Source organism: Ambystoma mexicanum, chromosome 6q, assembly GCF_040938575.1.
Source record: "Ambystoma mexicanum isolate Mex_15411 chromosome 6q, UKY_AmexF1_1, whole genome shotgun sequence".
Lineage (NCBI taxonomy): Eukaryota > Metazoa > Chordata > Amphibia > Caudata > Ambystomatidae > Ambystoma > Ambystoma mexicanum.
The window spans coordinates 1,196,448,339-1,196,475,294 of NC_090937.1; the positions used below are offsets into that span (position 1 = coordinate 1,196,448,339).

The 26,956-nt window shown below is 41.6% G+C and overlaps 1 protein-coding gene across 3 annotated transcripts in view; it reads left to right on the top strand.

The window, feature by feature from the left end:
- The window catches only part of ARAP2 (ArfGAP with RhoGAP domain, ankyrin repeat and PH domain 2), a 1,740,202-nt gene that overhangs the window by 916,958 nt on the left and 796,288 nt on the right, over window positions 1-26,956 (top strand). For all 3 annotated transcript variants that reach the window (XM_069631830.1, XM_069631832.1, XM_069631831.1), the window contains one exon: window positions 563-745. In XM_069631830.1, the coding sequence (XP_069487931.1) occupies window positions 563-745 (183 nt within the window). The remainder of the gene's footprint in view (window positions 1-562; window positions 746-26,956) is intronic.

Genomic DNA, 26,956 nt, shown 5'->3' on the forward strand with positions numbered 1-26,956 from the left:
GCACTCACTTGTAGTACTTCATCCAGAGACTGAATACAAAAGAACAGGAGAAATAGGGCCAAATATGCAAATTCAAAATGTTCAGATCAGTTCACACCACTGTATGTCACATGTTCTTGTGGCTGTGTGATAAGCACATATGACACTATGTTCTCAGATTTAGTCCAAAAATGCTGGTGAGCTCTAACTGGGATCCAAAATATGCCCAGGCGTCAAAAGCAACAGAAACTGGGTGACTTATGCAAATGGTAATACAAGACATTTTTCCTAAAACTTTTTGAGTGCTGTCTGGGCGCAATTTTAGGCAACAGGTATGGCAATTGGTGCCTATTAAGCTCAATGGGTACACACGGTTGATCAAAACCTACTTGCAATTAAACTGCTCAACATTTCCCGCAAACCCAGCCCACACTGGCTTGTTGATCTGCCCACTAGCATTGCCCTAGTCCCATACAGGCCAATCCAGCCATTGAATATAGACAGTATAACTCTTGCCAGTTTGCCAATGTGCCATTTGCAATACACAGGGCACTGATTATTATATTTGTCTTTTGTGTGACAGCTCTTCATTATTGTTGGAAACAAGAAAGCAAACAGTTTTTGGGCAGCAAATCTACAGCCAGACAAATCACTTAATATGGACGCCACTCAAGAGCAAAGACATCGTTTCATCACGCAAAAGTATAAGGAGGGAAGATTTCGGAAACTTTTGCCCACTTTCACTAACCAAAAACAACTTAATCAGGTATTGTAACCCTCAGCTATTCAAAAGAAAACTATGTCCACAGTGTTTCGTGCCATGTTACTGCGGTTTACTTACCACAGGTTATCAGTACGTTGCATTCATTTCACATTCAGCGAGCCGCAGGGGAGGGTCTCTAGATTTAAGAGGGAGGTGAGGGTTAGGGAACTCAAAAGTGTGGCATCAACGGGCAAGGGTTGGACACGAAACAGGATGGGGTGGAGCCAAGGTTTACAATGGCTGTGGCAGAATCACAAGAGGTGAGATGGCCCCGAAATGTGGATACAATTTAGCCAAAGTTAACATCATTGTTAAAGGGATAGTCCAGTAAAAATGTTTATTTTAAAAATAGATAGGCAACATTAAAAAAATAATACTAGCACTTTTTTTTTTAAAACTTCCTATGTAAAATTTTGAGCTATTCAAGCTCAAAATTCTCAAAAGGAAGCACATGGGCGCATCCATTTTGTGAAATGGATGCCCGCCTGTGCTGGCTTTTGCTTTTGCGGCACTAATGAAGGAAAAGCCAGCCAGCTGTAGTAAACAAAAGCTACCGCTGGGTGGCTTTTCCTTCATTGGTGCTGTGAGCAGTCGGTCGGGGACAGGAGACCAGAGGACGAAAGCTGCAGCTGAATCTCGGTAAGTGCTATTTATTTTTAAAAAAAATAAGCACTAGCTGCGTTTTTTTTTCTAAATTTTCCGGGCTGGAGGAGCCCGGAAAACTTAGAAATAAAACCGCAGCTTTAAAAACGTTGTATTTATGTTTGTGGTCGCTTTTGAAGCGACCGCAAACATAAATACAACGTTGTGTTTGAAAACGGCGGGGTTTTTCTTTCCAAGTTTCTCAGGCTCCTCCGGCTCGTGCGTGTTGTGTTTCTGCCTGCTATGGCTATCACTTTGGATCTCCGGTGCTCCCCCAGGGGAATCGTAAATTTGCATTAGGACATTTGCATAAATAAGTAGGAAGAATGTTGTTTTTTTATGCCCCTCTGCAATATCCATAAATAATGTTTAACCCTTAAGGGCCGCAGAAGTTTTGATACAATTACATTCCCAAAGACACTGTTTTACTAGGGTAGGAGTGTCAACTAGATGATGCTGATCACAAGTTAACTACTCTTGCAACTTAAAGCACCTAATAGCCCAGTTTGTAAAATGTTGACAATTATTCTCATGCAATAAGCTTTGTGAATTGCAAAAAAGTGTATCCAGCAGAGGAAATATTATTTTTCTGAGCAAAGAAAGTGCATTTGACCCCAATCTGGACTGTAACGACACAAGACCTAACTCAAAACATAATACAGTCAGTGGAATGCAATTAGGTAGGTGCAAAACTTTATGCCATAAATCTGCATCCACATAATCAATAAATTCCCATTCCAATGAGAAAAATAACATTTTGAGGTCACAGATCATTTTAGGCACAGTTCATTTTGATCACAGGAGCCAATGAAAACCTCCCATATGTAGCCATGATCTCTTTCCTTTTTAGGAATATAATTATTGGCTTTGGACCGAAGAATAGAGATGATCAACCCATTGTTCATTCAAGTATAGATCATTGTACCTAATGGTCAAGGGCCACTTTATCTATAAACCAGGTAAATCTTATGGGGGCCTTAGTAGTTGAAACACACATGATCTTAGTTTTCCTCTTACTGATTTGTAAATCATTTGTAATTGAATATTTATGAAGTGCTGACAACATCCTCTGCAGACCATCTGCATATGATCGAAGAGGAGTATGTCATCAGCATATACCAGACATTTCAGGGTCCAATCATAGGAAATGGGAGAGACTAATCCAATCTCTTGCATTGTCGCACCCGAGTAGAGCTGTGAAAAATGTTGAACCCATATCTCTTCATTCAATGCATTAGACTGAAGTTCTAACTGTGATTGTTGCATATTATTAATGATCCACCACAAATTATGACAACTGAGGGTTAATACAACATGCTGAAGGTAGAGTGAATTATCATTCTGGTGCAGTCATGTTGGGAATTGTTTTTTTTTTTAGACCCACTACTGAGTATTTACCAGAAAATGTAGTTACAAATCACTTTAAGAACCATCATTCAAAGGATATCAGAGTTATGGGTCGACCAGTTTCATTGACTACAAGTTACTTGTGTCAGATTGTGCCACTGCAACCTACGAGCAAATCATGCAGTATCTCAAATTGCCTCGACACGCAGAATATTTTGGTAGCACGCCAATCAGTAACCAGTTGTTGCCTGCCTTGCACTATTAGTAGGGAAAACATCAGACCTTGTGATGCTGTGTGCGATTTTCGTCTCCTATCGCCCATTCTTCTGAAGTTGTTCCGACTAATATTGAAAGACAGCCAAAGACTGGCTACTGATTGTCATGATACAGAAATATTCTGTGCCTTGCCTCAATTTGAGATCCTGCATAATTTGTTCATGGGTTGCAGTGGAACATTCTGACTGAATTTGAAGACTGAACGCCATTTTATAATTTGGGAACAGGCATAAGAAGTGGCCGGTGACATTGTAAGGTCATCCAGAGATGTGATCAACTACTTACCAGTTAATGACATGACCCTGAACACAATGATTGAAGTCTTGCTCATGTCCTGAAGAAGGTTACGCAAGTAACTGTTAGTCACCGAAACCAGTCGACCCATACCACTGATATCCTTTGAATGACTTCAGCTACATTGTGAAAGTCACAATCTTTTTCATGATCTACCCTTCCAGTATTAGGGCACTGTGGGGGGTAGTTTTTAAAGTGATATGTAACAAGATTTTCTGGTACATACACAGGTGTGGGTATAATAAAATGAATAAAATCATTGTGACTGCACCAATACAATCCTTTACATTGAACAATTTGTATTAACCCTCTGTTGTCTGAGTAATGTTTAATTGAGTGTTGCTATCCCTATTAGATAGGTGTCACACCATCAGTGTCTAGGGATCACAGTTGTATAGGAGTAGTTATTTCTTCCTGAGGGAGAGACCTAGTTGAGTAATAGGTTTAGGTGAAATTATTTACATGGTGTCCACCCTTGTATGATACAACATTGTTCCTCCTTGGTGGACCTAGTCCAGTGATACAGATGATTACGTTTTTGGATGACTGTGTGTGTGTTTACATAATCTCTCTGCACCATAATCTGCCAGAGTTGAAGAGACATGCTAGAAACAAGTAAAGCAATGTAAACAAAAAAGATATAAACAGCTTATGGTCCATACCATGGGTGATATGAAACAGTGCAAATATATTAAGAAGTCTTCACAAAAACTGATCAGTGATAAATATAGGAGATAGAAAATAGAAAATGGGATCGCGAAATTCAAATATGGACCCAAATTAATAACGGTCAACTTTGGGACACAATGCTTTCAACAGTTTAATTACGAAACTCTAGAAAATCTTTCCAGAAAACCTACATACTGTTTGTGCTGGGTGAAATCCTTTGGTTGTTGATGCTTGAACTTCTAACAATGTTTTTTAGCATGTGAACATATGTTCATGGCCTATGTTTTCATGCCTATCAATACTCCACATCACATCCTCAAGCACAAATTAGTTGAGGTCAACTCAAACTTGTGTTCCAATCCCTGAAGCAATTGTTTCCAGAGCTTTTCCCCTGCTATCCACAGAGACCCTTCAGCCTGAGATGGCAAATTCGTCCTTCACACTCTGGCAGAAGGTCTGAGAAATAAAGGCTACAAAGGCTATAAATGCAGCTTTCATATAGCTTAAGCAGTTGTTATCTAGCATCAGGGCAGACTTTCAACTTTAATGCTGAAGCTCACAATAGTCTTGTAGATTTCAGTCAGGGAGTGGACTTAGATCTTCTTGAATGAGTCTTCAATCGGCAGAACTCAGGCAATACATTACCTCTGCAACACTGCCGTGTTGAGAGTCCTGTGATACACCTTATTTATGACATCCAAACAAGGCAAAATGCACGTGTCTTTGCTTGTTATTCTATGCAGAAGGGATGTGACCTTGCAGTTTTCACTTGACATCCTCTTTTAGGAATAAGACAACAGTTTAACATTTTTGTTCTCTCTGTAATGGTACTGCAGACTGAAGATCAATACAATAGGCTGCTGTGAAAACATTGTTTTATTCTCATCTGGGAGGATTTCCTTTGCAAAAGTTAAGTTTGATGCCCAGTAGCATATCTTTTTTAAAACAGGGAAGTGGGTCCTTACAATAGACTCAGATCAGCCTGCACGTGGACCTAATGTGTCTTCACTGTGAACAACATCACTACTGTAAACGAAGGGCAACATGCTGTATGGGAGGAAAGGTCTTTAGAACCCCCCCTCCACCTACATTTCTCACCTACGTGGGGCTTATGACTCGCCGGCAGCCATCTATGCACCTGGGCCCGGGATGTGCGATTGCTGCGGTCCGACGCATGAGACTGTACGGCTCACCCTGTAGCATGATACAGACTCCATTTTGTGATACACGTAGACTCCATTTTGAGTACAACAATCTAGGCTTCAGTGGCACAAGCGGCCTGCAGGGCTGCAGCTCTCCCCCACCCAACCGCGCACAGTGCGCCAGCACTCTCCTCAGCCCCCTCCACCTGGCGGCTCTGCTGAAGGCCTGTTCTCACAAGCAAATAGGTGCAAACAAGTAACAGTAAAAACACTGTACCTTTCACCTTCTGCAGAACATCATTGACCTGACGGTGACCAGACCTTAAGCTGGGGTCTGAGAAAAACAACGCTGCCTCTATAAAACATGTCCTGTCTCCTCGCAGACCCCTGCATCTATAATATATGTTGTGAATAACCCCTAATCCTGTTCCCCGTTTGAAGTGTCAGACATGAATGTTAAGCCCGTGTGCCACTCAGTTTTATCCATGCTGCTAAGCCATTTGCAAGGAGGATGAAATAGCCTGAAGTCCATTAGGATGATGGTTCATATTAAAATGGGATGACATTTGCCCATCCCAGAACACCCACATGTAAAGCTATCAAACATATGTATATTCAAATTTGTCATTACTAACCAAGGGTCACTGTTGCTGTGCAATATTTAAAAAGCAATGTGTAAAATCCCTATGCACAATATGATTTCCCATGAAACACAAGTTTTCTAGTAGATAATTAAGTGTTGCAACATATATGAGTCTCTTTAAGTGATAAGCACTGCCTTTTTATCAATGAAATGTCGTTTGAAGTAATGTATATGCCAACCTGGTTCTACCTCACGTTCTATCCCAGTGTTCCCCATGTGTCCCCGCACCCAAATGCAACACTATGAATGATGTGATGTTACCAAAACCTTTTATTGATTCTGCAAATACAGTACCTATGAAATACGAAAAAGTGTAATACAAATAGTGTTCATAAACTCACATGATCATTGATACATATATATATGTATACATACAATTGTACAGGCCTACCTCAGATTTTCATTTTATAATGATGTGCATGCAACCCTGTAACCTAGAAGTGCGAGAAGTTACAAGGCCATCTCCCCCTTCCCCTGAAAAGCCGCGTACTCAGCCCCCACTCTCCTCCCTCCAAGGCCCGGCTGGGGATTGAAAGTGTCTGGTTTATTGATGTTAGAATAACACAGCTACACCTCCTTGCTTTCTTTCCTGCTTAACCCGCACAAGGTATTTACCTTCTCCCATGCCCCCTGACACCCGACTTCACCATAAAATCACTGTGTAACTCCACGCTCTGGTTAGAAGAATTATGAGTAACAAGGCTCCACATGCCGCCACCTTTTGATGTACCAGCTATGTGCCCCCCTGACCCAATAGTATTTTAGTTCACCCCAACCTCAACTGGCCATGGTGGCAATTATTCACTCTTGTACTAACACACTATAAATATGTCTCTTACTACATCTAACACTGTGGAATGATAAAGGTAGCCCGTCTCATGCCCCCTGATAAGACACCTGGGCTCATAAACCTGCCCCTCTCTTTTAACAATGACTTGATGATGATGTATTGAGAAGACCCAGAGTTACATGCTATTTCTTTTGTGATGTTAGATTAACAACTTGTAGGATTCATATGACAGATTGAAGTAGAAGTTAGTAATGAATGAGTACGTGTGGCCACAAGGGAAAAATGTTAGTGCAGCTGCGATGTATCAACTTGAACAGCTTGTGACCTGATAATCCACCCCAATGAGCCCAACTGACCCGAGCACCCCACACTGCCACCACATGGATCTCCGCCAATCATGGAGCACCGCACCTACATCGTACATAGTAGCTAGTCTTCACCACCCAATCCTCACGAATATGTGCCCCCTACAGCTAACCTCACCAATGACGTGTTTTTGTAATAAATATGAATGCCTTTCTATTATCTGGCAGAGCGCTCTTGGAGTATGCAGAGTCCTCTGCCTGCCCTATGTTCATTTAGATAAAGCCTTTTATACTTCACCCGCACTTGGTCTTGTTCTCATTCCCTGCTGGGGTGTGTCCATTATTGACTCCCATTGTAGAGTTTAAATGCCTTTTTGGGTGACGCTCACTTTCAATGCACGGAACCATCTGTCCAACATTGCTTTTTACATCAAAGGAATGGGTGAAACTGTCAAATTAATGATGCCGCATTTGCAGAAAGACGGGTCAGACATTGCAGGAATTGTATATGAGTCGTTGTCTACAGAACAGCATGCAATACTGAAAATGTTCTTGGTGAAGGAAATTCATGTATTGGATCTGGGAAACCTAACACATGCATTGCTATTAGGAGACACTATTAAAGACAGATCAGAAGTCTAGTAGGGTCCATGAAAACTGTGGCAAGAGTGTCGGATGTAGGAACACATCGGTGAGAGACATAATGGGAAAACAGGTTTGGTGCACCAATTGATATAGAGGAACAGTCTGGAATGTATGCCAATATCAAGAGATGCTCGAGAGACATTAATTTTAGATGTATGCAACCAACAACATTGTATGTTTAGCCTGAAGTTGACAACTACATTGTTTTAATTACCATTAGCACCCTAGGCTGGGAGCCAGCCAAACAGGTGGCTAGGAACGCGAGCTTGAACCGCAGGTACAAGCCCGCATTCCAAGACGCCTGATGGTCGGTTGTCTGTGCTGCAAACCCCCCACCCTCCGTATCATTTTTTCTTCACCCCATAAATGTACCTTATTTCGGCAGCAGCGGCATCTGCTCCTTCTCTTTACCTCCCGTAGGCCGCCATGGAAAGGGAAGAGGGGCTCCGTACAGAGCTCCACCTTCCCTTTCCATGGTGGCCATCTTGGAAAATGATTTTCCAAGGAAAAACCTTTTTTAGCACCCCGGGTTACCGATTTGGCAACCCGGGGTGCTAATGGCCTTCATCCCCTGTTCCATTGACTGGAACAGGGGATAACATACTGGAGCCCTTGTTATGTGCCCTTGCTTCGATCCGGTCGATAACTTGGGCTGCGGGGCCATTATCCCCCGTTCAGCCCCTAGAACAGAGGATGAACGCCACATAAAAAGTGAATGTTAAGACCAATAGTGTGCACAGAGAGAGCTGTTAAAAAGCTGTGAATGAGTGCAGAAACCTGCCAAGAAAAGATGGCTTAAAGCTATGAGATCACTGTTGGCATTTTTAGAAAGCATCCTTGTGACTGACTTGTGAAATGGATACCTATCATAATATCTGTTGAAATATAAGCATGATTTCCATATTGATTACGGTTTTGGATTAATGATGAAGACCACCTCCGATTTTTGCTATGACATTTCCTGAGCTTGGTCTGTCAACAATTTGGAAGACTATGGTGTACCTTTTATTTAAGCAAAGATCAAAAATGCTGCACACCCAGAATAAATGTGCTTCTGGCATGTAGAAAGGGAGTGCTTTATCCTGCAGTTAAAACATAAATATAAAAACTGATGTTGTCCGCACAGTTATGTTCAAGCGTAGGACCAGGGGTGTTGCCACGTGTGTAAAAGATCCAGGGCTAGAGCCCATGACAAGCTTAGAAATCACATAACTATATCATATGAACACACATGCTGCGTCACCTTCCGAGCATTAATATTCCATGTATACCACTAAAACTCATCTGGAAGTACTGCTAACATGTAGCTATACTGCCACTCCAAAGTGTGAACATTCATCCAACAGTGGAAGGTAATACTTCATGAGGTTATATAAGACTAAGAAAAACCTTTGGACAGGACATCCAAAGACTTGCTGTGGATGGAGAAATTGTATTTAAGCAGCAGCTGGAGAGCAACCTGTTTGCCATATTAACCATACAGTCGCTTGCTGCTGGTTGTTGGGCTGGCAAACTGACTAGTGAGCTTAAAAAGTGATGGGACATTTTGAATTTAAGTATACAATGTAGTGAGCGATGCAGCAAGCGAGCCTGAACTTGACCAGTGGGTACATGGGGATTCTCCCCTTGTCAGAACATTTTTAGAAAATATCCTTTCAAAATCACACATATTTCAGCATGATTTTTCAAAAATAACCAGAAAAGTACATATGTTTCTTATTGATCTATAGGGCTACCAAATGCTGTACCGCTGATAAGCTGTGGCCAGCGGCAAGTAGGCGGGATACAAATACCCAATATGACATAACATAGCTAACAAATGAAAAGCATCTAATTCCAACATAGATTTTTAAACAGTGACATTTGTGGATTTATTCCATTACCATGTGAGTTGCATTTAGTGTAAATGCAGTATGGTCAGAACATAATGCAGTAAAAATGAAGCACACATTTCCAATTACAGCATAGATTAGCCAATTGTTAATATATTTATATTCAAAGAGACATGATACAAAACACATTTAATTCTTTGCAACAACGTTGAACTGCACACAGACACTGGGTTGTAGCATCAATCTCCACACTGACCAACCTCATCCACACCTCCTTTATCAGGGAATTACACCCAGTGTACAAGTCATAAGCCTAGGGAGCCCCCACAACTCAAACCTGACTCCATGCACAGAGGTTCAGAGTTCAACACTTGCCATCACCACCCCTATCTACCTTGACACTTAGTCCCACATGAATAACCATCAAAGTGGATGACCTTCTTAGAGAATACAATATTATAAAGTTACTGACAAAGTATGGTGTGGGATGTCTTAACCCACTATTGCTCTGCCATGCGGCATCCCTGTGTACTGATGGTGCCAGAAATATCAAAATGGCTGCAAAACCCTTGAAAATCGCACTTTGCAAAACAAAAAGATGGCTGCCCAATCTGCCATGCATGTTGTCAGTGGTGGAACAGAGATCTCCCTCCTCAAACATGTCACTGGGCTCCACAACAAGTGAAAAAGGAGAAGCCGTGCTTTGCTGAAAGAAATCCAAAATCTTGCTTTTAAATCCTTTTTTATTGGTTGCTGAAACTGCAGAATGCCGGTACAAAGCACCCTCAAACATCCAATATTCTTACTGGGTGCTACAATTCACTTAGTTCAAGAAATCATTATGAACATACAATGTCCTGGGAAGCTAAATTTGTCAAAGAAACATGCACAGCAAACGTTACCTGCCTGTGGAATCTGTCAAAATCTGGGCGCAGTACCCTCGGCCGCCTGGATGACAGCTGTCAGAAGCCTGCATGAGAAGCTTTAAACTTGTACAAACTGAAATCAAATGGTTGAAAACTAAGTGATCTGTTACTGAGAGTAACCTATGTTGTAACTGTTTAATCCCATGGTTTAGAATCTGGAATAGGTGTTCTAGCTGTTTGTTTTGAAATTACAAGTTTGTATTAAGCAAAGAAAAAATGCAACAGAATGACATTTGAATTTAAGCCTGACTAAAAGCAACCAAACCAGTATAACAGCTTCCCCCACAGAGGCAAGGGCCTCTCCCTTCTGCTTCCCTCCACCAGGAAATCACACCTAAGTGATTATTATAAGGTGGGAGGAGAATGTGGGCTGCAGTTGGAAGGAGACAATGGACATCCTCCAAGCTACAGGAACTGCCAAGTGTGAAGGGTCGTAAAATGGCCTGGTTCCAGGAGGATTTGGGAGGAGACTGCTTCTGAACTGGATAGAGACAGGCGGAGGCTGAGACAAACAACCATTTGTTGCTTAACCAGGACCAAATACACATTTTAAAAAGACTGATGGCTTACTGTGTAAAATTGTAAAAACGACAAAAATAACAGCATTGTTAATGTAAATATTGGCTGCACATTTTAAAAGGTGCCAGAACTCTGTGACATGTTCTAGGAAGAAACAGTGGAAAATGTGATATTACACAAAATGTATTTTTGATAGAAGCATGAAACTTCATACACTTATGCCCATGTTCAATGCGCACATTTGTAGAAATTTGCTCCGAAATTGGACACTGTGTTCTAGATAAAAAGGGCAAAATTCTGTAAAAAGCAGACACAGGATCTTACAGCGACAGGGTTTGGGGGAGCATCTGCTACACAAAATATGTAGTCTGTATATATGATTGGTATAGAGGTTGTACACATGGAAATATGTATTGTACCAAAGTAGATTTTGTGTTCAAGAGGCTAGGGGTGGACTCTAGGCCTCGTTAACCCACATAATAAAGATGACATACTGTTTTTCTCCTCCTATCAAGGAAGAGAGGAGACTCTGACCAATCCCTGGCAAAGGGGCCAGCTTAGGCTGAACCAGCACACACACCCCTTTATCATAAGAACTCAAAAAAGAGACACAGATTCACCCACTATCCCGATGCTGGCGGAGCACCCTGCTAGAGAACTATCCATCTTACTTGCTCCAGACTCCAAAAACTTGGAAAAGCAGAAAGGCTCATTTTATAGCTGAACCAGTCTCAGCTAGGCTTTAAATTCCAGAACCAGAATCCCACCACCTAAGGGGAAGCTTCAAAATATATACAGCCGGGCTGTGCTGTACTGCTTGCCTGCTAAAAGAATTATCATCAGAACCAAAAGATCCAATCCAGTTGTGCCGTGCTGTGATCAGAGCCATTGCAGACCCGATCCAGCCCTGTGTCGTGCTGTAAACAGACCCAGTCCAGTCCGGTGTGCCCAGCAGTCTGTCCTGACCAGAATCCCTGACCAGAATCCTCACGGTTCCATTTAAAAAGCTATCTAGTGAGTATCTATAGAAAGAACTGTGTCACATAGCCTATGTACTTTGCATAGTCTCATCCCAATCTCAATTCATCCTATCCACAAATTCAGAATCATAGTATTGTCAGAACCTTTCTTGCACTGAGTTTCTCTCATTTGTTTTCTAAAATCATAGGCATTAGTGTTGTGTGTGACTAAAGTGAATCCCAGAAAGAAATTGAGTATCCACGATGTGAAGGGTTCCCTGGCCAGGAATTGATGGAGATTCACATGTGGCATTCTCTTTTTCTATAGTCATAATCTAGTGTAAGAAATCACATTTGTCTTTTAAAAGTGCATTCCTGCTTCCCATTCTTGCGTCTATCTCAGAAAAACGACCTCCACTAAAACACAACTTTTGTGCTAGAAACAAAATTTAAACGTCTACTTGTAGCGAACATCCACAGCTTTAATTAGCATCTAAAAACGCATTCCAAATCCATATAGTTCTCCCTTAATTGTGATTCCCGCACACTGAAAAGGTTGCCACAAATTTTGCTTTAGGGAAATTCTGTCACGTGTTAAACAGCTTTTGATTGCTTCCGACCATAATTTTAAGATTTTACATTGCTTCTTAGTATTAAATCATTGCTAGTGTTTGTGTGTAAGTATCCAAAGCGGCTCCTATAAGAATTTAAACAATTTCAGCAATTTAAACCATATTTAGTGTTTTTACCCAATCCATTCTCAAGATAACTCAAGATAACTCAAGATAACTTTAAAACCATTCTGACCGCTTTCCAATCAATTCCGTTTCTCTCTTGTGTTTGCTGGGGGAAAGTGGGATTTGATATTTTGTTTGAATTTGCCATTCCTGAAACCTGTTCTCTCCTCCTATCTCTTTACATTGCCTATTGGGAGGTTGAGGGGTATTTAGGGGGAACTAGTAACCACACTACACTGCTATCTGATCTGTATACACACAAAATTATTATTTGTGTTCTGAATTGTTTTGCTCCTTATTACTCCTTGTGTATTAAAGAGATTATTAGTGTTACATCACCCCATTGGTGATCATTGTGTACCCATTAAAACATAGTGTGATTGAATTGTAACTACACAAATAAATATTTTAACTTTGCAAACCAGCCTGATTCCTGGTTCAGTGTGACTGGGGGGTGGGGGCCCAAGAGAGGGGCGTAATATGAGTGGTACATCTTTCAGAATAAAAGAACTTTTAGACAACAATAAATAAGGATTTCAGTTGTGCATTACACGCTAGGCGTTGACTTAGGTGTATGCCGGATTGAAATCACTTACAATGGACCCTAACAGATTAAAGTTCAAAATGAACATAAACAAGCATTAGAAAATCAAACAGTTTGGGCTTTTATTCAGGCATGGGATAGGAAGTTTCCAGGCACTGTCATAATCGTTCTATCTGCCATAAAATGTCAACAGCTGAAAAATTACATGAGTACCTGGAAATATGATGACTTGGCATATGCAAACACAAACCAAATCTGTTGGCTTTAACAATGCTTGTTTTTAACAGGACTTTAGTGCAAGGAACAGCTATAGATCAAGTGGCTGAATGCACAATTGGTTAAGATATATATTTTTTAAACCAATAACACATTTATATGACAATGTTCATATTACCCTATTGTTAATGTTGGCACTTATGTGGTGTTTAAGTACCACCTATAAGCCAAAGACATTGCATTGCAGTATAGCTAGGAGGGTGATGACATGTGAGAGGGGAAATACAGCTTAGCTGTTTGGTCATTTCTCTACCCACTGACTACCCATGGCCATGGAAATCCCTATGGCCATTCCCACCTGCCCACATGCCCTCCTGGGATCTCTTTGAACTAGCATTTGACAGGCAAAATTATCATATGCCCAGGTAATGACACCATTTTAGAATTCTTGCCATCTTATGACCAGACAATACGGTTATGGAGTTCCTGTCAACTGCCTATCCCATGCTTACACACAAGCTAAAACTGTTGGATTTGCCAATTCTTGTTTTTCTATATAAACAATATGTCCATCTCTTTATTGTGTGACTACCATCTGATGATGAAGTCGCTGAGACTCCTAAAGCTCATGCAGCTACCATCTCAGCATAGTATTTTCAGTTGCTGAAATAAAAGGTACGAAAACAAGGGTTGAAATACTAAAATCTGTAAATGGATAGAAAGGTAGTGTATTTGTCCGGTTAGCAGCATGAACCCGTGCAGCTGATGCTAGTGTGCAATAAATGGGGGCCAGCGGCGCAACACTATTGAGCAGATCGAGCTCAACTCTCCCCCCATGAAATTTTGGGCTATGTTGACTGACCTGGCAGACCTACAGAGCCATGGCCGGATAGAACAGGACATCACTGTCAACAAAGGCCCTGCAGTTACTAACATAAAACATTTCACTGTTAGCACCTGCATTCAAATGCATACATTTTTAGGCAAATGGAATCCTGATTACAAGGGTAGTGGGGTCATCAGACAGATCATTCTTACAGCAGTTCTTAAGCGTGACATTTCAGAAATGAAAGAGCGTATTAACTACTTGTTACATTAAAGCTTTACCAGAATAGTGTCATTAGGATGTGTAAAGAATTTAGATGCCCCCACACAAGTAAGTTTGCCCCTCCCTCACAGTCTCTGAAGTGAGCTCCTCTCCCAAAATTTGAAGGGTTAGCCCCCTCCTCTCATCCTGAGATATTAGCCTGGGTGCACCTGTAATAAGGACCACTTTGAGACGGACACATTTCATCAAACATTAGACGGACAGATTTGCTTTTCACTCCTGAGAAAACACACCCACGCCAAGCCAATGGCACTGTTTCCACAGCAACACAAAGCAGCACTGCAATGAATAAGGAGCGTTCTAAAAGGTGCACGTAGCATAAAGGCAAATGTGAGTTAATGTGTGCATGGCATTCCTGTGGGAATCCTTCATATGAAATATATTGCAAAGCACTGGTTTAAAGAAATGTCCACATCATGTTTTAAAGAGTTCAGTCCATATAATAAATGTGTGCCTCGATTTCACATGTCTGCACACTGAATTATACCAATATCGGTGGCATCCTGCTGAAAACACTGCAGCATTCCACACTGCATGCACGCAGATATATCAAGCGTTGCCTGCATTCTTTCCTCAACTTTAATCCATGTTCCAGGGCATGCATGTCCCCTGTACACCTGTGTGCACAATGAAAACTTGTTTACAATAGTTTCACCCGATATTAAATCGATTGCGTTTCCCCAAAACCTAGTCACAATATAATTAGAAAAAATCCCTTTGCCACGCAATGGTGAATATTGCTGTCTAGTGAAGAGGGTGGGGGCTTGGTGTAAAGCCATGTTGCCTGCACTCACAGCAACTGATCTGGGAATAACATGTGCACAGTGCTACTGCTCGATTCTTTGCCTGGAACAATACAGTTATAGTGACTGTCAGACCCTCTCTGATCAAACAGACACAATCCATTCCAGGCTGTTATTCACGGGAAACTTTCAAACGTTGCTTGTTACCTGCAAGCCCAGATGTCAGGAGGCCCCTGAGCACCAGGACGGCGACGGGGAGTTGCTCAGGACCACCCATATCTTCTCCTCTTCTCCAGTTTACATAGATCGGATCTGACAAGGCCCCCATAATGTCGGGACTCTGGGCTAGACTTTTGGTTGTAGCCCCTGAGCTTCTCTCCGGGCTACAACCAAAAGACCAAGGGTTCAGGCGTATGCACCCTATAAATACATAAATAAATAGATAAATACATAAATAAATAGAAATACAAATAAATGCAAGACTGTAACTTATAAAACATTGGAGAACCTATGAAAACTTTATCCAGCCGGTAGATATTGGTTTACCCAAGACGGCTGCTACTTTTGCATTTTATTAACAGTATGTAGCAGGCGTGTGTTCATGCTGGGTAGAGATAATCGATACACAATGTGGGAATATGGTTGCTACCTTTAGTCTTCCCCTTCGATTTCCCGCTAGTGACGCCTCTGCGTGGGACCTGCGATTGGTGTGCCTAAAGCTGGACTACAACTACTACAATCCCACAATATCGATTACAATGTGGGGGATCACACACATTGTTGCTGGGCCCTTCCTTGAAGTCTCCCTTCTTTCTCTGCCCAGGAAGCTTTGACACCTTCCGAGAAGAAAAGTATGTACACCAGGGAAAGGGCTGAAGTTAGTGCTCCAGATTACTCTCTGCCACCACAATAGAGCAAGCACACCAGAGGAGTAATTAATAGAGTTTCTTTGATCAGGCAGACATGAGAGAGGTTGGAGTGTCAGGGCCCTAAGGAGAGGATCTATAACCCAAGGTTGGGTTCCACCATCTTGGTTATGTTTAGGCACCACTCCTTCCTGAGACCCCTTTCAACATCCTGCAGACAAAGCATTTCGTGGCCATTTAGTTAACTATGTCCTCTATGATGTCATCATTGTTGTCATACGCTGCATAATAGGGGATTGCATAGGTAAGGTGCACTTGCTCGAAATGCGATTGGTAAATTTCAGGGGTTTTGTTGCTTTACATCTGATACCTTAACTCTCTCTTAAGCAAGTTTTTTTCAATGAATTTCAAAGATTTGGTTCCTATATATTTTTCACGGTAAATCGGATCACCTCAACTCTCTCTGAATTTCAAGGGTTTTGTAATACTATAGTTTTTCAGGGCCCACCAGCCATGGCCTTTGGTCATGGAAGGGGGCTATGGTCTTCGGCCGTGGACACTGTACATGGTACGCTAATAGGTTTCTTCTGAGCCCACTAGTCATGGGCTTCAGCCGTGAACACTGTACATGTTGCACCAATAGGTTTCTTCACGGCCCACTAGCCACAACACTTGGCCATGGCCACTGTACATGTTGCAATGATAGGTTTCATTGGAGCCCAGTAACCATGGCATTTGGCCGTGGCCTTTGTACATCGTGCACCAATAGGTTTCTTTAGGGCCCACAAGCAATGACCTTCGGCAAAGAGACCCATTACCCTCTGCTGAAGAGATGTGATCAATGCAGGTGTAAACAAATGTTTTTTTTCACCCCCGATAATGGCAACACACTTCACATATAACGTCATTGAACTACCCATTCCCGCGGGATTTCCCTGGTATTCCCCCAATAACACCAATCCAATTCTATTATGTGTCCTCCCATGCACACACTGGTTGCCGCTGGTACTCTTGCCATGGTCTCCCCTCTCCCCTAAATTGCATGTTGCTCTCTGTGGCCGTCTCCTGGTCATTTCCCCTATCACTGTTTGGTTTGTGTGACGCATGCAAGTGCTGAATTTCATTGCATTATATCTGATCACTCAACACTCTCTTAATGAATTTCAAATGTTTGCTATACCTCAGTTTCCTTAGGGGCCTCTAGCCATGGCCTCTGCCCTGACCACTGTACATGTTGTACCAATAGTTTTCTTTTGAGCCAATTAGCTGTGGCCTTCAGCCATGGCTGGTGGCACCGGCTCAACATGTTGCATAGTTCCTGGCCTCTATACGTGTTTCACCAATATCTTTCTTTTGGGTCCAATAGCCATAGCCACTGGCCTTGTCACACCATTAATGTGTTACCTAACACCCATTTCCCCCTGCCCAGTAGTCTTAGGCACTGCAGATGTTAAACCTTTTTTACTTATTCCGGCAATAATTTAACAGTAATAATTTCCAATAACAGCAATTCCTGCGGTAGAGTGTGTGGGATACATTGATCCACTCAGCAAAATTCTCATCCATAACCAAGCTGCACTTCAGCAGTTAACAGCAAAATGGCCACGCTGACTCCTTTGAGCACCACTGCCTCGCATCACAACCACATTTTGCAGCTACAAAAGGATGACTGCACTGTTTTGCCAAGCACCTCTTGGGCAGGATGGGACAAGGGGGCACACTGAGAAAGCTGCCACTGTGTTTCTTACATGCACACAAGAAGAAAATGGAAAAGCAGCACTGCTTTGCAGATAGCTCGAAAAAGGGAAATATTTTACATTTAAAATGATGCTGCTTTGATGCTCTTTTTGTCTGTTCTATATTACTCTGTTTTTATCACTGAGGCCCTGCCATGCCCATCCATATTTCAGATGCCTGAATGGCAGTCTGTTTCAGACCAAGTCTGGGATATCAAGAGAAGCTTTACTTTCAACCGCACGGGAAAACTCTTTACTTTTGGGCAACAAAATGTAAAAAATCACTGCTTCATAAGAAACCCTAGCTCTAAGGGCATATGTCAAGTTCAGTGGACCCATGTCTTAAACAGATTTCTGTATTAAGTGGAACTGACTAGGGCACAAAACAATGCTGGGAAGTCAGAAAGAAGCGAAAACCTTTTGAAATGGTCAGCCCAGCAGACTTCACCATGTGTTAAAATGTGCTTTTGCAAATAAGGAAAAATTGCTGTTTTAAAAGTGTAATGTTGAAAGAAGCCCATGTCTTGGCTTAGCAATATAAAGGGGATTTTGCTGGGAAACGTATATGGGATGTTTTGTTTCAACAAACATGATTCTGATTCAAAGAAATTAAATAAATAAGTAAAGGCAATGGCTGCAGTGTGAAACTGGCCAAACAGGTTTTCTGCTGGGGCAGTTGCTAATAACGGGAGTGTTTTTTTTTTCCCCCCAAACAAGCCACAATAGATTCTGGGACACTTACCTGTTAACTGCTGCCCTTGAAAACTTTGAATGGACCAAGATAAAGAAATATCACACGCTCGTCAGACGTCTGTCTGGGCTTCAGCTTGAGACAATAGATCTGGGACACCTAAGTGTGACTTCTGGAAGTCACAACCACCAGTCACTCAAGCTGGGGAAACTCCAGGGCAGCCCTGGGCTGAACTAACATTTGGTGGTAGTCTGAAGAAAGAGACTTTTACCTCTGCAATTGGACAGTGCAGAAATGGGAACGTTTCACAATCTAGATGCAATTTTGATGGCTGTAATTCATGACGTGGTAGCTTTCAGTGGCATATAAGAGACAGAAATGGCAGATAATTGGATATTGTGAGGGAAGTGTATATAGTGCCACTTAGAAATTCAAGATTAACATGCCTTATGATAATATGTACACATGTATAAAGTTATAGAATTTTAGGTATGACATTTCTCACTGAAGAGGAAGAAAAATTATTAGACGGACGAAACAAATGTGAGAATTGGACTGCCATGCTCTGCGTGAAATATGTAATCTGCCTATGTAATTTGTTAAAGTGCTGCAACTGTATAAATGTGTAATTCATGTTAAGATTGATTTTTGGCAAAAAGGGCAAAAAAAATCCCAATAGCTTTGCGTCCTCATAAAAACACAACCCCATAAACTGAGTCCCCTCCTAGAGGAGGCAACCGAAATTGGCTGCCCTATCCAGTTCTTAGGGGTAGGTCTAGCTCAGTTCTGCCCATCAATAAACTCTGTGATGTCACCCGCTTTTATATAAAGAGTGGGAGCTCACAGGGACAGGACACTCTCTCCTGATTTTACAGTGCCTGTGTATCCAGACACTCGAGATCCACCTTTGCAAGATTCTAGACTCTACTGCTAGGCCAAAGGATAACTGACCCTATCCAAACAGGATAAATTATCCAGAAAACCCCACAAAAATCCCAATAGCAAAGGGGATAAGATGTGGTACCCTTGAGGAGCATCCTGTGACCAGACCGGCCTTTCGCTCACTACCTGCATGCCCGCTGTACAATTGCCATCCAGTGACCAGACTTGCCTGTCTGCTTGCTGTTAGAAGTGTCCGCCGCTATTCTGTGACCAGAGCTTCGGAGTCCAGAACCGGTTGAATGTCCAAATCCCCAACCTCAAGTGTGGATTGTGAGTATTTCCCCATCCGATAGCCCCACATAGCCTACCACATCTTGATACTTTGTCTTTGTTCCCCTTTTGAAGTAATCCTATCCATAACCTGATTCCTTATTAAAACTGTTAGCAATCTCTGTACATCCTGTCATTGATCTCCAAGCGTTAGCACCACTTTTCTATTCATTTCTGTCTTGCATAGATCATAAGTCCTTAGTCATATTTGGAATAATCAAATTAAATCCCACATAAAGTTGAATGTGGGGTGAAAAGGTTGACGTTGTGAATCCATCTTGGAACGTACCATGTCTTTCTTTAACCATACAGTCTAGATAATTTAGTTTAAGTAAAACTTGCCTTTCCTTTAAAAAAAAAAGATTTTCTTTTCTTAACTGCTTCATTTTACCTAAACGTAACCTCATTCCACCTTGAAAATCTCATCCAATTCATCAACTATAGCCACTCTTTCACTTCTATATTGTCCCTCTGATGTGCATCTATCAACCAGCCTGAAAACCGCATTGTGATTCTGTGCTTTTCACCCATAAAAAAAGAAACACATTTTGACATTTAAAACTGCAAATGTGTAAAGTGCAACTTTTCAACGTGGGAATTTGGCTGCACTGTGATTTCATTTCAAGTTGCTTTTTGAACTGTATGCCTTTTGTGATACCTTAACTTATAGTTGCTAGTGATAAAACATCCCTGAGATTGAGATCACACATAAGTACATTATTATTTAAACACACATATAATTCATTATTTGTCAAAATACAAGTGTCATTTGGCCCATTGTAAAGGGTTTAAAACTCTTATTTTGTGAGGAAAGGTCGGATTTTGATTCTGCTTGCTGTCTCATATTCTTGACTCCTTTCTGCTTCGTTCTATACACTCAGAATTCGATTGTGGGTTGAGGGAATATTGCAGGGGGAACCTCAATTCGGGTTCTATCTATCCTAATTGAAAAAGTGCTCCTATTCACTTGTGCTTTGGATATGTTCTTGAAGAAGGTCACCCAAGTGTATTTCAGTGGTTTTCATTGTAATTATCACCCCATTGGTGATTGCTGCCCAATATAAAAATTGTGTGATTTTATTTGAATTTAAAATAAATAAAAATCGTGTTACCACCCACCGGCCTGGTTCATGGTCCATTGTGACCCGAAGTATTTGTAAAAGGGGGTGCGAGACGGGTCGGGTATCGGCTCAATTCGAATTCTTATTGCGTGCTACATCTAAGGCTAAGGGCAAAGGTCCTGCTCTGGTGTGTAACGCCTGATTGTAATGCTTTACAAGTGGTGGTTTTCCACGTTCTCACAGGCACTCAAGATGTGTCTCCCTTCTTTTTTCCAGGTCCCCTCACTACACTCAATTGCTTCTTCCCTCACTAACATGCTCGAATTATCCACTATCACTCATTGCTTTGTGTGATGCACTTCTATTTCTGAGTGCATCTTGTGGCTTTGCCTCTGTAATCTCATGAGATTGACGCAGCCTGCCCTTGATAAACCAAAAATGTTCTACCCAAAAATGTTTGTGCCTTGAAACATTTGTCTATAGGCACGTTATAACTACCATATCATATCATATCATAACTGGAACCCTAACCCAACCCCCAACTTTGGTATCTTCTTTTCCACTCCCGACCTCTAGCCTGATGGAATTACTATTGTTATTGGTATTTATATAGTGTCTATGGCTCAGCCCTCTAAATGCTTTCGTTCAAAACAATCCGTGTTGCCCTAGGAGTGGCTACATAAACAGAAGAGTTTGAGTCTCTTTCTGATGTCGAGAACGTTATAATACAATGTAAGTTTGTGGCAGATTTCATAACAAAGTTTAATCTCATCATTTTTCCTCCTCCAAATAGCAGTCTGTTTTTTTTTTCATTCATGGTGTCTCCCAGTAATGTCACAGGAATCACTCGCATCCGAGCAAAAATAATGGTGACTTTTCATTTCTGAAAAGCCTCTCTACTGCAAAGCACAAATACCAATATATATTAAAGGTTTTAAGGAACAAGGGCACACTCATGCCTCTGTTGAATATTTTAAAAATGATTCGATGAATTTACCCCAAACTAGTCAAGGAAATGCTTTGTTCCCAAATAGTTTCTTATTTCGTCCAAATCTGCCAAACGTTATTCGCACTACAACTGTTCAAAAACTACAATTTTTGTTGTATTGGAAAATGAATGGGAGTAGGCTGAAAACTGTGTTTTTATGTTTTCTTAATAACTTTTTCATTTTTTAAGAAATTGTTTGCAAAATGAACAGGGGGTGGCTTGAGAAAACTTTTGTTTAGGACATTTCATCCAATTCCATTGAGCAAGTCAAAAGTTATTAGCCCCGTTCAGCCTATGACAGCCTCTGACGGATATAAAGGTTTTAAGAAGCAGGGGACACCCTATTATCTGTTGAATATTTTAAAGACTACTGGATGGATTTACTCCAAACCCGTCCAGGAAATTAAGTCAATGCTCTGTGCCCTAATTGTTTGTTATTTGCTGCAACAAGCTGTTTTCACTCTATGGCTGTTCAAAACTACACATTGGGCCTCATTACGAGATTGGTGGTAGTCATGAAGCTATTTGCGCCATGACTGCCGCCAATAACGTGTCCGGCACCGGTCTCGTTCAATGGGGACTTACCGGTGTAGTCCAACCTTTGCGGGGCCGGTAAGTCCCCATTGAAAAAGCCATTCCCCATTCCCATGGGAATGGGGAAGGCACTAATAATGGTACCTCAAATTGCAGTACCGTTATTGGCTCTGAATTCCCTTAACGGTTCCCATCCATAACGCCTGGTCAGACTAAGGGAACTCGTAGTAGGGCGATAAGGGATTACCGGAACCGGTCTCCTTACCAGTGCCCGGTATCCCATAATGAGGCCCATTTTCTCTAGGGGAAAATGAAAGGCAGTAGGCTGAAAACGGCATTTCCTAATATCTTTTTCATTTTTTAACACATTCTTCCCAAAATGTCCAGTTTTGTGGGAACCCTTGACAACCTTTTAGAATGTCATCCAAATCTATACAGCAAGTCAAAGGCTATCAGCCTTGAAAGCCTTTCTGCTGTAAAGCAGCAAAGCCAATATAATGTTTTTTATGGAGCAGGGGCAACCACTTCTCTGTTGAAAATGTTAAAAACTACTGGATGGATTTACCTTAAACAAGTAAAAGAAATAACATAAATGCTTTGTGCCGAAGTTGTTTCTTATTTGGTACAACTTTGCCCAGCGGTTTTCATGCTACAGCTGTTCAAACCTGCACTTTTTCTCTGTGGGAAAAATAAAGGGCTGAAAACTGCAAATCTAGGCTACATCAAGTTGTTATTTGAAGAACCCCGTCTTCAGTTCTTTTCTCAACGGAAGATGATTCAGAGAATTCCAGATTGTCACCCAGATGGAGCTCTGGAGAGCTCAAGGATAACATTAGAAAGATCATTTTCCTATTGTTTCTTGTGACCCAGTCTAGTTTCCAGTCTGGGGATTGTCTTACTGCAAGAAGACTGTGTGTTGCCCAATGTTTTTAGTTTGCCTTTCATGTAGAGCAGTGTACCAGTGTTGGTTGCCTTGTAAATGAAGCAAGTGATTTTGAACCAGATCCTAGCTAGGGTTGGTCGCCAGTGTATCCCATGCAAGGTGGGGTTGATGCAGCGAAATTTCAAAAAGCTGGTGATGAGTTGAGCCGCACTATGGTTGTCCACTTTGATGAAGCCCAGGTGAGCAGCTTGCAGCCCTGTGAAGAGGGTGTTACACGTGTCAACATGAGAGATCACTAAGACATGCCAGACTGTTTGGAAATCCAGGGGTGGAGGAAGAGCTTGATCTTGCATAATAGAGGTATCTAATACTAGGTCTTGGGAGTTTTTTTCATGGTGTGTTTTTGGAAGCATTGATTGCTATCCACAATGATGCTGATGGGTGAGTTGAGGGCTGAACCCTTTGCAAAGCACGTTTCATCTAGCCACCTTTTAGTGGGTTACTGCTTGTAGGGGTAGTCCAGGAATATGCATTGGGTCTTGGTGGGGTTAAGCTTAAGTAGGCAATGTTTGTCTATGTTTGAATGATTTAAAGGCAAGCAATATTGTGTAGGCTCTTTAGCATTAGGTGCATCTGTGTAACATCTATATACTAGTGAATTGTAATATCAAGACTGATTCCAGTAGTTCATTATAGAGGTTGAAAATGACACGGGAGAGAATGTCAGACCTGAGGCAGCCCATCTGGACAGCCTGTCATCTGTTATCTGTGCAAGGAGGGTGGGTAGTGTAAGCGACTTCAATTCAACTACAGCTAAGTCAAAGCCTAGTCTGGGATGCTGAGGGAAACCCTTATTGATATATTTTTATGTCCAGTTTGTTTACTCTGGATGACAACCCTTATATAACACCCCTCTCTTAGAAGCCCCCTGACCCCACTGAGCCAAAAAGTAGGTTTGTTTTGCAAATTAAAAGGTTTATTTGAACACAGTCATATGAGTCTACTGCAAAGAGATCTTGGAAATCCAAGAAAACTTGTTTCAACGTTTGCTTCTGTTCCAGAGTAACACAGGCATCAGCTAGGTTGACTCTCTCTTCCACCATCTGCCTGAAGCCTGGAAATACTTCTGGTTTTGCTATCTCAGCGGCCTCCTCCAGCTGATTTGGACTGGAGGCTTCAGGTAGGAAAGGCAGCCCTCATGGACCTGGAAAATCACCTCATCCCTTCTGAAGTCACAAGTCACGTCTTCCTTACCATAAGGGCAAGAAGTGTACACCAGGAAGTTCCCCCCATGCCGGGTAAAGATCCTGTCTGGTGTTGTATTGTCATCACTGTCACTGTCAAAACAGTCCTTGGGGATTGGTCCTAACAGTTCATTTCCTAAATAAATGGAGAAATGTTGGTCATCAACCGTCATTCCAATAATGGTGCCTGCGGCTAGAGTAATACTCTTTAAGTCACTGCTATCCACCTCTATTGGAATGGTGTCATGTTCTATGTTGACTAATGGTGTTGAGTTTACCCCTGACGCTTGCTGTTGAAGGAAAGCATTTAGATGAATATAAGCATCAGGGTATTTCAATTTTTGTCCTCTTTTAACTTTCACTTCCAGGGAGAATTGTCGGGTCCTTTCTGGGATGGTGACTTCCTCCTTAATCTGAATTTACACTGCATAAGGTAGCAATTGAGCTGACCTAAATGCTTTTTCTGGATCATCAAAGCCCATGGGATTATCCACTAATCGGGACGAAGCTTTGAAGTTTATTAGGTCCAAACTAATGGCAAAGCGATTTGGAATGTCACAGCCTAAGTAAAAGGCGGCAGTGACATCTCGCACGACCCAACAATTATGGACTATGCTCTTGTTGCCAATGGAGATTTTGAGCATACACCTGCTTGGCAGGAGATGTTTGGAATTGGGTGCTTCCAGGTCCATTTCCTATTTGTCTAACAGTTTGAATGTGGGAATGGCTGGATCTTTTGGGAGTTGCAGAACATGGCTTCGCTGATGAAGCTCTTACCGTTGTTCACACACACTCGGGCGAGAACAGAGTCCTTCCCATCATTTAACTGAACAGGGATGAACAACTGCTCTCCAATTTGCTGAATATCAGCCAGGCTCTGAGCTGATTTCACATCTTTCTGGACTATAGGAGTGGGAGTGTCTGATTGTGGATTGGTAAAGAATTTCAGAGTGTTTCCTTCCAATGTGGAATACCACCTTAAACTGGAAGGAAGGTTAATTTTCAGAAATAGAGAGGACCCCCCATCACCAGTCTGTTGTCCTACTGCCATTACTGTCACGTCTGGAATTTGGTTGTTCTGGAAGTGAAATTCTACTTGGTCAGATTTTTGTTCAACCATGTGGCAGGTGCCATTTAAACTAACATGGTTGACACTCTGTTTTAATTTTATTGGTCGGCTAGTCTGGGTCCAGAGGACCATGTTTACACATTCTATTAGGGGTGACAACCTTCTCAGGAGGTCATTCCCTAGTAAACAAGGGGTGCCCTCTGGAGTCACTACTATGACCGGGTGTTTCACCTTGTGTCGCCCAATTTTGATGTCCAAATCTGCAGTCCCCTCGACAGGAATTTCCTTCCCGTCAAAGTTCTGCAGTTGTCCAGGAAGAGAGGTGAGAGGAATACAATAATTCTCCCCCCTTCCTGCATTTAGTTCATCAAAGGCCCTTTTTTTTTTATTATTATTATTTATTAATGTGATACAGTTTTAAACAAATGTAAAAAACTTTACACATAATTTAACATCAAATATCTAAAAATATACAAAGTACAACACAGTAAGATACAATATGATTCCAAATCTTGATAAAATCCTTAATACAATTTCTGGGAAATTAATTCATATGGATTTGGATCGAGATCTAAAAGAGATGAGAAAACATCCTATTCTGGTTCATACTAAAATATTTCATACTTGCACAACGAAACAAAATATCATTTACCTAACGGGGAGAGACCCCCTTAAGTTTAATTTCATGAGAGCAGCTGCCACTCTCCAAACCTGGTAAAGTGCTAAATGCAATTTAGGGTTATATGTGTTAACACATTGCTTCCAAAAGTCTGCTTGGCCCATATAGTCTGCATTGTGGACAAAATCGCCCAAATACTTATTGTATTCTATTCTCATCCTGCCGCAGCACGTCAACACGTGTTGAGCCGTCTCAGGTTCGGTAGGAAGATCACAGATCCTGCAGTATCTTTCTGCTAGGTTCAGCCCCAGTGCAGGGCCCTGAGTAGATAGAATCGGTAAGTAATTAAGGCGCATTAATAAGATAAACCGCCTCAAATGTTCCGATGGGCACTGATTTAGATAAAGTTGCGCCTTTCCATAAGTGTATAGTCTAAACAAAATAAAACTATAGCTTTTCAGGCTATTAAGATGTTTAAAATTGTTCTGCCAATCCCACAGATTAAGGCGATTGCGCATGCTGGTAATCAGGACTTCGTTATCCCGTCCCCATTCAGGTGCCCAGCTAATTTCTTCAGTCAGGGATCGAGTCTGATTTTCAAATTTGGCCTGTCTACCAGCCGCACAATCTTCCCTGATCGTCAGTAATAGTTTATTTGTAGGTTTATTATTGAGCTTAATATGGAATTCCATCCTCTTTCTTAATACCATGGATCTAAGGGAGAATATTCCCATCTCAAGCCTGATAATTGCCATGGGAATACACTGCGGAAGGCCGAGGATTTTCCTCCAAAACTTACCCTCTATCAGTTGTAACCATCCTAAGTTCATATTTATCAGTGGGTCTAAGCCATACGTCACCATAGGAGCCAGACATTGAATATATAGCTGACGTGCTGCCCAAATTGAAAATCCACATTGCTCTCGTGTGAATTTATAAACTAAAGCTGTAAGTTGAGCAGCTTTTGTTTTGCG